This window comes from Synchiropus splendidus, chromosome 2, assembly GCF_027744825.2.
Source record: "Synchiropus splendidus isolate RoL2022-P1 chromosome 2, RoL_Sspl_1.0, whole genome shotgun sequence".
Taxonomy (NCBI): domain Eukaryota; kingdom Metazoa; phylum Chordata; class Actinopteri; order Syngnathiformes; family Callionymidae; genus Synchiropus; species Synchiropus splendidus.
The window spans coordinates 21,593,375-21,609,129 of record NC_071335.1 but is presented as its reverse complement, the minus strand read 5'-3'; the positions used below and the strand labels follow the sequence as shown (position 1 = coordinate 21,609,129).

Below are 15,755 nucleotides of genomic sequence, written 5' to 3'. Positions count from 1 at the left end.
CATATAGCTACTTTTCGCTCCGCTTCAGATTGAAATTATTGCTTTTGAACGCACATGAGAGCGTCTTCTTAAAAACTCCCCCGACACAAAGTTCGACTCTGAGTAACACAGCAGTTCAGGTTTCACTAGTCAAAGGCTTCATGTTCTGGTGGAACTTCATGATTGCATTTCCTTCCATTTTGAAATGCAAAAATAGCAAATATTGGCTGACAATTACATTCCCAGGAAGCTGAACTGCCACTCTCTATCATAGACTGTGAAGTGGCAAATCAAATACAATTTAGTAAGAATGCTACACACTGACTTCTCCAGCTGATATTAAAGGGCTTGGATTGCTGTAGGAAGACGGCTACGCTGAGGAGAGAATAGCAATGACGCGGCAGAATTGGTTGATCTGCTAAAAAAAAGAAAACAATAGATGAATAAATCATGGGAAAAAAAAGACATCGACCACCAACCAATCATCAACCAACAGACAGAAGCAGGACGCAGGGGGGAAACTTCATTATTCACATAAAGCAAACCGATTTTCCAGAAGCTGGAAAGCAGCCATGAAGGGCAAGTACATCTTCTGTCATCTTCTACTGTCATACCCCTTCAAGTCTTGTCACAAGTCATCCATGAACCTGGTTGGTTGCCTTCCTCCTCTTCTATTACCTGCTTCTTCCATCTTTTACATCCTAAACATTCTGTCCTCTCCAAACTGTCAGGCACAGGTCAGTCATCTCCACCTGTTCATTCCACCTCACCTGCATTCTCCTCTTCACCTCCCTCACTCTGTATGATGGATCCAGTACGCACTTTAATATAAGGGGCCACCCATTAAAACGAAAGGACAAAAGAAAAATACTCTTAAATGCTCCTGAAATTTCTTAATAAAACCAGTGACATGCTTTACTTAAAACATGTTCAACTACAAGTTATAGTTTCATTTTATATACATTTAATTTGAATATTCTTGATGTGAATAAAATGATCCTTTTTAAAATCATTGCAACAAAACTAGATGAAACATGTGACAATGATATGAGCTCACTTTATTACAAAGTGTTTTTCCCCTAATTTATTGCATTTATTTATTCTTCCTGAGGGACAAGAAAAGGTTTTTTAAATGATCATTAGTGTAAAATTATTATTTTTTGTAATAAAAATAAATAAAATAAAACAAAATCCTGAAAATAAATGATAGTAAATCAGTTCTACTTAGAATACAAATATTAATGCGTGAACAAATAACTATAATAATTTAGAATGATTAGGGCCTCAAGTGGCCCGCGGGTCACGCTTTGGCTCAGGTGCTTCAAACAATAACAAAATATTCCCTGAAAAGTGTGAAACTGGATCTTGTTTGGACACATTAGCAGTGAAATCACTTATACGTGCTAAACACAAGTCATATATAAGTAAATGAATGTTTGTGCTTCCCACGCGTGTGCATGGGCTCCTCTGTTTTGAATCTTTCCAAAACAGAGCTTTGCATCTCAGTCATGACAAGTAGGTTTAATTTTAGGGTAATAAAGTGAAGGGCATGTGCAGCGCTCGCACACAACATGTCATTAAGTATAAGAGGGGCCCTACACCCACGTGCCTCATTTTTCACTGCCAGTTTGGGAGATTCTGACAGCACATTCTTCCTTGTTTTTCACCGATGCTGATTGGCTGCGGCCTGATGTTCTGCAAGTATAAATGCCTTCTGGATGGGAGATAGAGTAGAAAGCGTCCGAGTGCATCTCCCCAACCTCTTCTCAGGAACAAGGTGAGGCAATTGCTTAACGCTATTCTGCCCCACACGGCTGGGTTCGGAGCTGTTTTCCATTATTGACCTCCATCATATTATCTCTCAGAAACAGTGACAATGCATCCGCTGGTTTTATTAATGTGCCTGCTGGGCAGCGCTTGTGCCGCACCTGTAAGTTTCACCTCAATACCAAGCAAAAGACCAGCAACAGGACGTTGTTATTCATTGAAAAGGACTGACTGTGCTGCTTCTTTCTCCAGGCTCCGGCCAGCGAGAGCACCGAGGTAAGATGCTCCGTTCATCTGCCCCTGTGATAGACGCGTGGACGTGTCTGGAGATGTCTGGTATTTCTTAACAGGTCGCGGCGCATGCTAATGCGGCCCTCAGGTGGATGGAGATGTACAGGATGTACCAGCAGCAGGTCATCAAATAGACAACACTCGTCTTCAGGGGGGAAAATATCGAATTAACCGTCAATTACTTCTGTATGCAGGGAGTCGTCGGCAACCCTTTCCTGCCTGCCGCCGATGCCCCCGTAAGAACGACTGAATCCTCTCATGCTTGAGACTCATTGCTTCTAATTCATCTTAATGTTCTCTTCATCAGGCCGAGGCCGTCGGAGCAGCGGTGGTGAGTCATTTAAAGAGACATGCGGTGATTTTTTTCCTGGGCTGGTGAATGTTAATGCATTGCAGGTAGATGCCGCTCCAGCTCAGGCAGTCAGCGCCGCCCCGCCTGCGCCTGCTCCCGCAGGAGACGACTCAGAGGAGGAGTCCGAGGTGAGAAGTTCGGCTCCATCGTCCGGGCCATTGACAGCACGCGCACGTTGAATGGAATGTCCACACTGTAAAGTTTGTTTGGAGGAGTTCAAACTTTTAATATGCCTTGTTTTACTGCTGAATGGGTCGGAAATGTTGGCGCAGCTTCACATTCATGCATATTCAACCGGTCACACTAGCTGCTTTAAAAAAGCTGCAGGCTTGATGTTTTACAATCCTGACACGGATGATGAATGGAGAACTAAATGTCCCAGTCAAACTCGAGCTGCGACTTTAGTCGCTGCTAGAAATTCATGAAAAGTTCGATTCTGATATAGTCTACACAAATTATCAGTACATTCATGAGACTTTTATACCTTTATACTGCTTTATTGAAGATGTTCTGAATGTCTATGATTAGTGATGTGTAGATGAGGTTTCATGAAACAGTGTCCTGAGTTTCAGAGGCCACCAGATGGCGCTGTCTGCTGTAAAATGTTTGGACTTGAACAATTAATTCAATGAAATCTCACATCATTTCTGAACCAAGAGCGCCATCTAGTGGCCTCTGAATATTAAGGCACTGTTTCATCAACTCTGCAATACTGTTTCATGACGCCTCATGTAAACATCACGATTCATAACCATGTCTGAGGTTTATAACGCATGACATGTGGTGGACTTAAAGTGTCAAAACTCTTATTACGGCTTCATAAATGAATTATAATTCACTGTGGCTTTTTTGAAAATCCACTTTTAACAAAACAAATTGATTTAAGTGCGTAGGTTTTGTGTATATAGCAACACTCTTTCTCAACTCATATGTTTCTACAGAATTTATAACTGCTTATTTGGAAGATGAATAAACTCCTAAAAACTTTTTTTTCACCCTGTCAAACTGCACAATAGAGTTAAATAAATTCAAACTGAAGGAAGGAAGGAAGGAAACACTGCATTTCAACGCGACAGGAGCTCCAGCTCTGACTGAAAATAGGGAAAGGGTTTTTCAAATCAAAAATGACATCCACTCATTTCCTTCATATTAACAAAGCGCCCTAGTTTCTCAAGCCTTTCTGACATGGTGTCATGTCGCCGGCTGACGTCCACTCTGCACCTGGTTTATTCATGAATATGACATCTTCATTTGACATTAAAAAATGTTTTTCTAGCATGTGAGAGTGAACTTGACATTAGAATAGACGCGGCTATAAAATGTGAGCCGCATTGCTGTCTGTCCTGAACAGGATGGTGAAGTCGCAGTAAAAGCTGCAGCGCCAGCAGGAGCTGCTGCTGCTCCCCTGAACTCTGATGAAGCTGAGGAGGCTGAAGAGGCAGAAGCTGCTGAGGCCGAGCCAGCTGCGCCTGAAGCCGAGCCTGCTGCCGAGCCTGCTGCCGAGCCTGCCGCCGAACCAGCTGCAGAGCCCGCTGCTGAGCCCGCCGCGCCTGAGGCAGCACCAGCAGAACCCGCCGCCGAGCCAGCAGCTGAGGCCGCGGCACCCGTGGAACCGAACGTGGTGGACGTCCCGGCAGATGCCGCACCAGCGGAACCAACTGCCACAGATGCCGCGGCAGTGGACGTGCCTCCCGTCGATGTTGCTCCTGTAGATGCTGCGCCTGAAGTGGCAGCTGCTGATGCAGGTCCGGTGGCAGCTGATTCGACTGGAGCAGATCCAGCTCCCCTGCAGTAGTACTTAGAAGTACTCGGCCCATGTGGCTCTCTGTAAGCCTCCAGAACCACTGGGCGCTCTAATGGACTCTGTAGCTGCAGTGGCAATGATACTGATGTTTTTTTTGTTTTTTTTAAGTGAGAATGTGTAGCACGACTGAGACGCTTGATCTAACCACAGAGACAGTTAAGGTGATTGATGTTTTATCATCTCCTGTGTTGAACTTTACCATCAAATAAAGACGGTCAAGCTCGACACCTTCCATTCAACGTCATCCTTGCTGTTCTCCAATATTTATTAAAACCTAGGAGTCAGTTCCGTCTGTCCGTTTTCTTCTGCTCATTCAGGAAGTACAGCAGTTCAAGGCAAATACTCCCACTGCATTGACTTATTCTCTGGAGCCACATCCATTTTCAAGAAGACGCTCTGTGGGGAAAATGATTTACAATCCTCTTCTTCTGGTCACCATACTATAGTCCAGAGCATCTCTGCTGTTGACATGACATATTTTTGATGATGGTCTGGGTTGAAGCCTTTTAGCTCGGCTCTTTCTAACAGGCTCAGTATCACTATACAAGATGCTCATGTGTGTTGTGTTGTAGTGTGTTGTAGTGTTGTAGTTGAGGCTAGCTAATCCCAGACAGAGTTGCTACCAAGACCAAACTGAATCTCTTGGTCTTGGTCCTGACATGTTGGTTGGCCCTCACAGTTTTGGTCTTGGTCTTTGTGTGCTCCGGTCTCATCACTCCGGCCCAGGTTCAGTGGTCTCAACCACACTAGTAGTCACAACCCCAAGGTACTGCTTCCCTTTTGGTTTCCTTCCAAATGGAAAATCATATTTACCATTCTCTGGTCTTGGAGTAGCTGATCCTCATCCCTGCCCCATCACAAACAGGAACAGGAAAGGTCACAGAAATCAGTCAAGAGCCCAAGTCCATAAGCAAACATACATCTACACCAGAATGGAACCGACCTCCATCTATTCGTGCTAATCCCTCCACGCAAGTGGTTCATTTGACCTGCTGTTTGGAGCAGAATGTGGCCGACAAGGGCACTAAAGTTGGATATAACTGGATATAAATGCAGTTTTTTCCTCACAAATCGATTAATCTTATTTTTTTAAGTGATATTTGAATATGATGTATTTAGCAAAAACTGGCAAAATATACACAAAACACTAGGCGTTGCATCAAACAGTGAGGGTGGGAATGAGTTTGTGAAAGAATGTTTCAAAATGACAATTTAGATACAAACATATAAAAAATATTAAAGTGTGTAACCCAAACACTGACATTCAACGTATAGAGGCAGCTGTATACTCGTGGTGGGTAGCTGAGGCATGAAACAGTATTACAGGGTTGACGAAACAGTACCTTAATATTCAGAGGACACTAGATGGCGCTCTTGGTTTAGAAATGATGTAAGGTTTCTTCAATCAGTTGTTCAAGTCCAAACATTTTCCAGCACACAGCGCCACCTGGTGGCCTCTGAAACTCATGGCACTGTTTCATGAAATCTCATTCACCCCTCAATAATGTGTCATGAAACCTCATGAACCAAAACAAACCCATGAGCATAAAAATATATTGGATCCAAAGACAGACTGCTGGTTATGAGTCCCACGACGTGTTAAGCTGTACCACCACTCTCATTGTTATTTTAGAGCTTCAGCTGATCTGAGATCTGTATTACACAGCTCAAACTAATAGGATCAGAGCGGAGTGCTGACTGCGCCAAAGGCGGTTGAGTGTGTGCGTGAGTGTGTTTCAGATTGTGTGCAGTGCGTGTGCACAGGATGCCCCTCTGTTCCACAAGTGGTTGGTAAAACTCTGGTTTTCATAGAGGGGTTGATCCACTTCAGTTAACCCGGCGCTCGGTCGGACAGAACAGATCTTGTCTTCCACTCGGGCGGATGCCTCGAGAGGACGAATGAGTTTGTCGCCCCTCCAGCCTTAATCCAAAAATCCTCATCTGGGTCAGCCCATGACACGGTTGGTTGGAGTGGGAGCTCATGGATGTCTGTTGGTGACCAATATTACGGACGGATTTGTGGAAATGATGCATAACTAATAATGACTGCGAGGAATGGACTGCATGATACAGTAACACGTTGAAGGGTAAGTGCACTTGTTGAGATTCTTTTATTTAATAATATGGACACGGTGCCATTATATTCCTTACCGATTCAAATCGGCTGCGATGCCTCAAACTGTTGGAATAAAGGCAGGGACAGGCATCCAAATCTGCCAGAAATCCAGGCAGGACTTTTGTATTCTCCAGTCTGCAGCATCTCGTCTTGAGTTCTCTGCAGAAACCCAACTTTTCTGCCCCCAAAAAAGACCATCATCAATGTAGATGTGGCCCGGGGGCCATATACAACCCGCTGTCTGTATTTTCGTGGCCCTTTTGACATGTGACTAAAACTATAGCTGATATGTTGTAATTTTTCTGCTTTTTTTTTTTTCTATTTGTTCTTTCTTTTTAGTCACCACCACCACTTCAGCAGAGAATATAGCATGTTCTTGTTTTAAGACTTTTTTTTCATTTGCCATTTTTGTGTTTTTCTTGTTCCTCAAAGCACATGAAGGAATATTAATAATATATTAAATTGCTTTTTTATCTGGAATGTCTGGTCCGTATTTATGTTGATTTATAAATAAAATAAAATAAAATAAATAAAAAAATAAAAAAATAAAATAAAGGCTGATGACAAATTCAGCCTTTGTTGTTCATTTTATCCTTGTCACTTAAGTGTGTATTTTGGATATTTTTCCATCATGCTTTATAGTCATCGCTGTCTTTCTTTTGATGATGGTCCCTCACAACAGTTACAGCCTCTAATGTGGAACTTTAGAAAAATTAACTGTCCACAATTGCCCACTAAATAATGTTGAAAAATACCTCTTGAGTTAAAACTAAGTAAGTGACTTTTACTCCCTAAATCCAAAACCTTTTGCAGAGCGTCTACTGAACTTCTAAAGTGAATACATTGACTCTTGATTATGAGGAGGAAGTAGACTGATGTGTCGCTGAATGTCTCCCCTGCCGTCACCTGACAGCGCTACGTTAATAAGGAATATGACTGCATGAAAGAGCTGGAACAAGCCAAGTTAATGAGCAAAACTTCGCCCCGCTGAGTCTTTGTTCACCACTTGGATAAAAGAAATAACAATGAGGATAGAGTCCTATTTATATCCGGGGGGAACAACGGAAGACTTCCACTTGGAGCTCATTGCTCAGTCGAGGCCCATTATAATGTGAATTACTTCCACTAGAAGAAAGAAAGAAAGAATAAATAAAATGTTCTTTTCACTCCAGAAACTCCCGCAGTTGACCATTTATTTTTTCCATCTTCACCATCGTCACTTACCAACAGAAGGGCAGCGGATCAAAAGGGGAGCTGTTGAGGAAGCGCCATGGAAAAGGAGAAAGAAAAGTAAGACAATAGTGGACAATATAGTCTTCTGTGTTTACATGGCTGACTCTTCTTTCACAGGCCTAAGGAACTTTTCGTCATTAATCCGGCCGGGAATTTGTACTACAACTGGCTGTTCATCATCACGATGCCTGTCATGTACAACTGGACCATGATCATCGCCAGGTGATCCCAGATCTTTGTGTGCTACTCTGGTTTCCGCCCACTAGGAGGCACACAAAACAAGTTCTCACAAAGCATGTTTGGAGTGCTTGGAAGATCGGTGGCTTTAGTTTGGTGTAAAAATTGAAGTAGGGAATGAAAACCAAGAAGCTGGTAGCTGAATGTTTATGTTATAATGTTGTATCGAGTGCAACCCACCACTCTCGAATCGGGACAGTCTTTAGTCGAGATGCCTGACTCTACAAGCATAGTTAACTCCCGATTAATCGCAAATTAATCGCAGTTTTTCTGTCTGTTCTAAATCTAACGTAACAGAGATTTTATCAAGACAAGCGTGGTAATGTTGTTTATAACAACAACCCAACATAACAGACATCGTCTCTTTAGCAAAACCTCAGTAGCACTATATGCTACATGCACAAGAAGGTACTTGTTTACGTCGCCCTCCCAACATCTCGGCTTGCGTCCTGATCTCACCTACAGGAGAGTTGAAGGGTCATCCCAAACTCACACGCAGAGAAGCAGATGGTCATATAAGCAGCGAGTTTCAGAGGCGTGAAGGTTCACATCAGTTCCTTTGGCAGTCTCATCTCTAATAGAATCAAAATCCATACTTTACATTCAAGAAAGACAAAGACAAGTTAGGAGGAATTCGAAGGTCGGCATCGCAAAGGAGGTGAGCCCTAGCAATTCAATATGTGTGTCGGCTCCTCATTCTCTCTTCTGGGATCACTCCCAAAATGGTTCAAACACCAGCAACTGAGTGCAGTCCTTTCCTCTAACCATTGTCATGGCTGGGAAAACCAACGCACAAGGGCTGGCTCACTGTATTAGCTGTCAATGGTCTGTTCTTAATAGACTGACCACTGACTGTTACTTATAAATATTACATATAATTACCACTACTCTCACAGGAACAAATCCAATTATGACCATTAATATTTTTTTCATACAGCGTTCTCATAGAGGCAGGATGGAATCATTGGAGAAAAGTGTCAGGTGTGATGTGTGACACAGAATAAAATACTGTCAATAAAATAAAATAACAAAGGCTGATCACAAATTCAACAGTGTGGCGGTCGAGGGGAAGAAGCTGTTCCTGTGACGGGAGGTTCTGGTCTGGATGGACCGTAGTCTCCTACCAGAGGGAAGAGGAACAAACAAAACAAACAAAAGGGTGTCGGCAAGGATGAAAGGGAAAGTGTCCAAAAGGGTGGTGAGGCCAGCAATGTTGTATGGTTTGGAAACAGTGGCACTGAGGAAAAGACAGGAGGCAGAGCTGGAGGTAGCAGAGATGAAGATGCTGAGCTTCTCTCTGGGAGTGAGCAGGATGGATAGGATCAGAGGGACAGCACATGTGCTCAGGTGTTTAGGAGACCAAGTCAGAGAGGCTAGATGGAGATGGTTTGGACAGAGGAGAGAGAGCCAGTGCATTGGTAGATGAAGATGTTGAGGTTGGAACTGCCAGGCAGAAGGTGGAGAGGAAGGCCACAGAGGAGATTGATGGAGGTGGTGAAGGAGGACATGAGGATTGTAGGTTTGAGAGAAGAGGAAGCAGAGGACAGGGTGAGATGGAGGAGGAGGATCCACTGTGGAAAAAAAAAAGGAAAAAAAGAAGAAGATTCTCAATGGTCTGTATGCTCCTCTCCAAACAGGGCCTGTTTTGAGGAGCTGCAGCATAACTTCATAGTTTACTGGATTCTTTTGGATCTACTGTCAGATCTGATATATGTGGCGGACATGCTTGTCAGGACCAGAACAGGTAACGTGAGCGCCGGTTAATCCCATTTTCTTTTAGGAGGTAAAGTTTTGGCAGAATACTCCAACATATCTCTTCCTTTATTCACCCACAGGTTATCTTGAGCAAGGGTTGATGGTAAAGGATGAGAAGCTGCTGCGGGAATGCTACGTCAGCAGTTTTCAGTTTAAGCTGGATGTTGTCTCCATGTTGCCCACAGACATCCTGTATTTGTTTCTCGGGCTGGACTACCCTGAGATCCGGATGAACAAGCTGCTAAGAATCGGACGCATGATGGAGTTCTTCACCAGGACTGAGACTAAAACCAACTACCCAAACATCTTTCGAATCGCAAACTTGATCATGTACATCCTGATCATCATCCACTGGAACGCCTGCTTCTACTTCTCCTTCTCCAAGTCCATTGGTTTTGGGTCAGACGATTGGGTTTACCCAGCGTTGGATGATCCAGAAGAACCAGAGTATGGACAGCCAATGAGAAAGTATGCGTTCAGCCTCTACTGGTCCACCCTGACCCTCACCACCATTGGAGAAACTCCACCCCCGGCGTTGGACTCTGAGTTTGTCTTCCATGTGGTTGACTTTCTTGTTGGGGTTCTCATCTTTGCCACAATCGTGGGAAACATTGCGACCATGATCTCCAACATGAACGCAGCTCAAGCTCAGTTTCAGTCCAGGATTGACAACATCAAGCAGTACATGCAGGTAGAAATACTTCCATGAGTCTCTTATTTGTATCAACTGACTTAAATACTGTTTGATCGAATTTAGGGTGCTAGTCTGTTACACTCATGGGTAATTGGTTTTATGTATACAGGTCCTTCTATTTAGATGGACCTGCAAGAACTTGAATTGAAACTACCGTAATTTCCGGACTATAAGCCGCTACGTTTTTCTAGCGGTCTGAGCCCTGCGGCTTATACAACAGCGCGGCTAATGTATGGATTTTTACAGGCTGAAATCAGATTAAATCACACGCTTTTTATTTACCACTAAAGCACAACATTTTTCACCCATGTGTCCACAGCTCTGTCAACTGAGTCAATCTCCTGGAGGTCTGGAATCGAGAAGCAGCTGCTGAGACCCGGTGTGGTGTCAGAACTTTGGGCACAGGGCGAAAACAGTGCATCTTGGGGGCTTTAATGTGAATAAAAGATGTGAGACTCGGTCTCAAGATAAAGTGCGTTCGGCTCAAAAGCCTGACGTGAACACAAGCAAGTTGGTTTTGGCCACGGACTTGATCCCGGCTGGAGAGCTGCACTTTGTCTCGGGAAACTCTCCACAGGGGCAGTAAAGGGTGTGATCGCTGTCTGGGCGGACAACGTTGTTCAAAAACAACTTTGTAAACTCTACTAAACACTGAGGTGTGTAGCTGGGAGCTGCAGGAGACTGGTGCTGTGGAGGAGCGCAGTCAACCTTCTCGATTGTCAGTAATGTCTCAGACTGTGTTCAACTTGTTGTGAGAGCAGCGTGAATAAATCAATGAGCTCGTATTACACGGCTTGTTTCCGCTGTTGCCTCAGTCTCGATGCTGGACCCTGTTTTCAAAACTAGTTTTGAAAAGCATTTTTAAGCCGGGTGCACCACTGACCACGGCACGCGGCTTATGTATGAACAAGATATATTTTCTTCCTTAAATGTAGTGGTTGCGGCTAATATTCCGGTGCGCTCTATAGTCCGGAAATATTTGTGTTAGGGCTGGTTCAGTACCAGTGTCAAAGCCTCGAGTATGGGCTGATACTAGTGATGGGTTAGTGATGTTTCCTGAAACAGTCTCCTGATTTCCATAGGCCACCAGGTGGCACTGTCTGCTGTAGAATGTTTGGACTTGAACAACTCATTCGATGAAACCTCACGTCATTTCTAAACCAAGAGCGCCATCTAGTGGCCTCTGGAAATCAGGATATTGTTTCATCAATCTTGCAATACTGTTTCATGATTCCTCATCTACCCAACACTGACCTGGAATACCACCTTGAACCATCGCACCTTGAAGCTGAATGATTGATTCTACCTTCTTTTCAGGTCCGGAAGGTCAGTCAAGAACTCGAACTGCGTGTCATCAAGTGGTTCGACTATCTTTGGAACAACGGTAAAGCGCAAGATGAACGAGAAGTGCTGAGGTATCTTCCCGACAAACTCAAAGCGGAAATCGCCATTCAGGTGCACATGGACACCCTGAAGAAAGTCCGTATCTTTGCAGACTGTGAGGCTGGACTTCTGATCGAGCTGGTGCTCAAGCTCCGGCCTCAGGTCTTCAGCCCTGGTGACTACATCTGCAAGAAAGGCGATATTGGCCGTGAGATGTACATCATCAAAGATGGACAACTTGCGGTCGTGGCAGATGATGGTGTCACGCAGTTTGTGGTTTTGGGAAGCGGCAGCTATTTTGGCGAAATAAGCATCTTGAACATCAAAGGCAGCAAAGCGGGGAACAGACGGACGGCCAACATCCGCAGCATCGGCTACTCTGACCTCTTCTGCTTGTCCAAAGACGACCTGATGGAGTCACTGTTGGAGTACCCAGAGGCTAAAGCCATGTTGGAGGACAAAGGGCGACAAATTCTCATGAAAGATGGTCTGATTGACTTGGACCCGGCAAACATAATTCCAGAGGCCAAAGAGCTGGAGGAGAAGGTCAACAAGCTGTACAGCACCATGGACCTGATGCAGGTCAAGCTGAAGAAGATTCTGGGCCACTATCAGAACGCCGACCTGGCATTAAATCATCGTATCGCGGACCTGGAACGCATGACAGGGGAGGAGGTGGAGGGTGAGCAAGAGGAAGGAGTGGAAAAGGAGACGCGGGATGAGGAGGAGGGAGAAGCTCATGGAGCAACAGGAGGAGATGAGGAGCAAAGTACTGTAAAGGAAGAAAAAGATAGTTGAAATTGCAATAAATCGTTCACGGATATAAAGATTATGATCTTAAATAAATTATTGATCTGAACATGATTCTTTTTTTTACTCCAGTAAATGAATGAAATCTTGAGAAATGGTGTCCATTTCTCTTCCAAATCATGGGCAAGCCTGAAGCTCAAGAATTAAAATGAAACTCCCTGCTCGTACTGGCATAATTCAGAGGTTTTCTGAAACAATAACATGAGTTTATGATTAATCTCCTTGTAAAACGGACTGTTTTTAGCTTTGCAACATCAAGTCTCTCTTTGGTGATAAAGGTGCGCTGTCACTCTGAAACTCACAGCACACAATCGTTTGTTGTTTTCCTGGAATGAGAAAATGCTTCTCTTATTAAAGACAAATATTGTGCTCTGTAAACATGAGGTACTCTCTCCTGTTATCTTGCACGGTGCCTCACTGAAGTGCCTCACTGGCAGCATTAGACTCTCAGCGACTCCCAAAATTAAAACAACATTTTTGACTTTACATTCATGTCGGCAGTGAATCATTCCCAAAACCCTCATGTCCCACAGCCTCGGTCGGGTTCACAGGCACTGCCAAGCCTTTTGCTCACTGTTCCTGCGGCACAGCTCAATTTCATTTGATTTTAATGGCCATTTTACTGATGCGCGTGGAGCTTGGTGTTTATGTTTATGTTGTTACATGAGATAGCCGTTGCCTTGGTCCAGCATTCCCGCTACATTCCCTCAGTCAAGCCAGTCTGTCAGGCGGATTTGCACTACAATAAGGCGCAAAGAAGAAGCTCAATACCAAGAGCTTCAACACAAATGTATTTACTTCTCCTGCTAACTGAGTGGAAACGTTTTCATTTCTGCTGTTGTACCCTTCATAGCTCATCCCCTGAACTGCACATTGTAAATCCAATGGAGAGCACAGAGGCTGGTCAGGATGGTTGTGTTTAAAGAAAAGAAAAAAAGAACATGTACCTCTCTATCATCAGCGACGATCCTGTTTCTCTGGGCGATATTCAAGGTCCGCTTACTGACCCTTGTATAAATCTTTATGTAGAGCGTCGACACGGACGCACTCTCGACCGGCGGGTTGCTGACGTTGTACATGCCGTTTATCCTGGAGGAATTGTTGCCACTCAGGCTGCCTTCGCATCAAATACGTCGCCGTTGAGCACCTCAAGGGCTGCGCTGCAGGCCGTGGGCGTCATCTGAGCTGAAATAAGAGGCACGGTCTCGTATGAGCTCGATTGCTATTTTATTTGGTATTTTATTGTAGTGTTTTATTTTATAGCTCAGTAACGGAAATGGCCAATATGGTCCATCGGTGGGCGTATTTCTATTTTAATGGAAAGAAGTCATCAAAGCTGTCTGGTTATATCAGTCACTAGTGTCGACCGAATGGCTCAGTGCCTTCAAATACCTTGAGGGTTTTAGCGCAGGGCCCACATGGCATATCTTATGAGCCCATTGCTTGTTAAATGTCAAGTTAGTTCTGTCTTGGCATGTTAGCTAACCCACGAGAGGAGGTAGGGAACAAGCCCCACCTGAAATAATGATCAAACTGGGCCAAGAGCAGTGTTCCAGTTGAGACCGACTACAGACTGTACAGAGACCCAGTCCAGGAACGGGACTGTATTGAATTCAACGACTTGCGCAGGGGAGTCCAACCAGTCAGAGCCATGTTGTTTTACTGTGTTACTGAAAAGAGCCACATCCTACAAATATATAAGGCTGTAAGGTTTCACCTGAACAGCTGGTCACGTGACTTAGCGGCAGTATAGCGGTTAAAGCACATCCCTGTGTGTCACAAGGTTGCTAGTTTGCATCCGACGTATGTCTCTTGTGCATGCATTTTTAAAATTCATACAATTTACCATGATGCTCTTCGAATATAAATAATTCATACATATTTTTTACGTGACTTCACAGCAATCGGCGATGAATAATACGCGAAACACATGCCATATGTTTAGTTTAGGGAATGACAAAGTGAAACATGGAACTACGTCATGTTAAACCGTGGATCTGATGACAATCCAAGTCTGCAATTCAAAGTCTTCAACCAATATCTTAATAATCTTAATCTCATAATAAGAGCCAGGTTTCTTTTTCCGTTTCTGTTTCTAGATTCAAAACACAAGAAAGTGTCAGAGACGTTAAAGGTACACAACAAACATCAAAGACGTCCACAAAGCATCAGCAAAAAAAAAAAAAAAGGTGAAGTCACAAGCTATCAAACAACAAAAGACAAATAGATCAATACCCATAAAATAAAAATAAATAACATGGCATAAAAAATTAAACATAAGTACATACGTAATACGTAGATAATGATAAATTATATAAATAATAAAATGTATGAAATGTTTTTTTTTATGTTTTGTGCTTCCGAGTTCTGTCTTCAGTTTGATCTCTAACGGAAAGTGAAATGGAGAGCAAAGGTGAGTGCGTCTGGAATGCTCCATCGAGAGGGGAAATGTGATAAAAAAAAAAAAAAAAAAAGTGTTGTATCGTGATCCTTTGAGCAATGTTCTGAGACATCTGTTGAAGCAGGAGCGGTGATCAAAGGACGTGCCACACAGGCTGTTTATGGCCGCGGGCTGTTGGTCGTACATGTCTGCCATTGATCTCTTCCTTACAATGAGACTCCAGTCACGAAACGCTCTGTTCACTTCAGTGCATCGCCATGTGGGAAAGTAAAGTAGCTAGTTTCATTTGGACCATATGCAAATCCAGCGCTGCGAGATGCGCTTTACCTTCTTTCATCTGATCACAACTGAAAGGCCATGATTTTACTCTCAGCTAAATCCACAAACCCACTTTCCTCTCATCTCACACTCATTACAGTCACATTAAATCACCTGCCTCTTAATTGCTTCTCTCCACTTGTAAATAAGTAGCTGCCCGATACTCGGCTTCTTGTGCTCAGTTTCCCAGCTAAATGTGTAAATGCATATTCCAGGTCCATTGAAGACACAGCCTTGTAGATCCATTGTCTTCATTGATGGTGATGAAAATGGATTGGACTCCGTGTTCTGCATAGCATCAATCGATCATCCGCCAAAGCAGCAGATAAAAGCTCACTTCCTGAGTGTCTGAGGAGTCAAGATAAGAACCGAGGACTTTTAACAAACTAAATACAAACAGTGTTTTTCATTACTGTGGGTTGGTGTTAAAAAGAAACACATCAGAAGAGCGTGGATTCCTTTCATCCGTTCGTGAAATCGCCTTTGTGTCATAGGTCCTAGTTGTTCTGCTGAATGTATGTAGTGAGCACAGACATCACCCCAAAAGCTCTTTACTTGCATGAGCTTGGCTTTATGTCAGGAGACATTTAACCTCTGTCTCAGTTGAAGGCACAT

The 15,755-nt window shown here is 43.7% G+C and overlaps 1 protein-coding gene across 4 annotated transcripts; it reads left to right on the top strand.

The window, feature by feature from the left end:
- The first annotated feature begins 5,960 nt into the window (after positions 1-5,960).
- cnga1a (cyclic nucleotide gated channel subunit alpha 1a) lies at positions 5,961-12,812 on the top strand. Of its 4 annotated transcripts, none has more exons than XM_053858120.1 (6): positions 5,961-6,280; positions 7,540-7,599; positions 7,660-7,764; positions 9,417-9,523; positions 9,615-10,225; positions 11,546-12,810. In XM_053858120.1, the coding sequence occupies exons 2-6, from the start codon at positions 7,580-7,582 to the stop codon at positions 12,407-12,409; spliced, it is 1,707 nt and encodes a 568-aa protein (XP_053714095.1). In that variant the 5' UTR covers positions 5,961-6,280; positions 7,540-7,579; the 3' UTR covers positions 12,410-12,810. The 4 variants fall into 4 exon arrangements, with proteins under 4 accessions (XP_053714095.1, XP_053714093.1, XP_053714092.1 ...); XM_053858118.1 differs by having other exon boundaries at positions 7,482-7,599; positions 11,546-12,808; XM_053858117.1 differs by lacking the exons at positions 5,961-6,280; positions 7,540-7,599 and having other exon boundaries at positions 7,667-7,764; positions 8,833-9,523; positions 11,546-12,812.
- The last annotated feature ends 2,943 nt before the right edge of the window (positions 12,813-15,755 follow it).

Coding starts and splice junctions, on each gene's coding strand:
- cnga1a (XM_053858117.1), top strand. CDS start 9,202: ATGAAGATGTTGAGGTTGGAACTGCCAGGCAGAAGGTGGAGAGGAAGG. Junction 9,524..9,614: donor GCTTGTCAGGACCAGAACAG/GTAACGTGAGCG, acceptor ATTCACCCACAG/GTTATCTTGAGCAAGGGTTG. Junction 10,226..11,545: donor ACATCAAGCAGTACATGCAG/GTAGAAATACTT, acceptor CCTTCTTTTCAG/GTCCGGAAGGTCAGTCAAGA.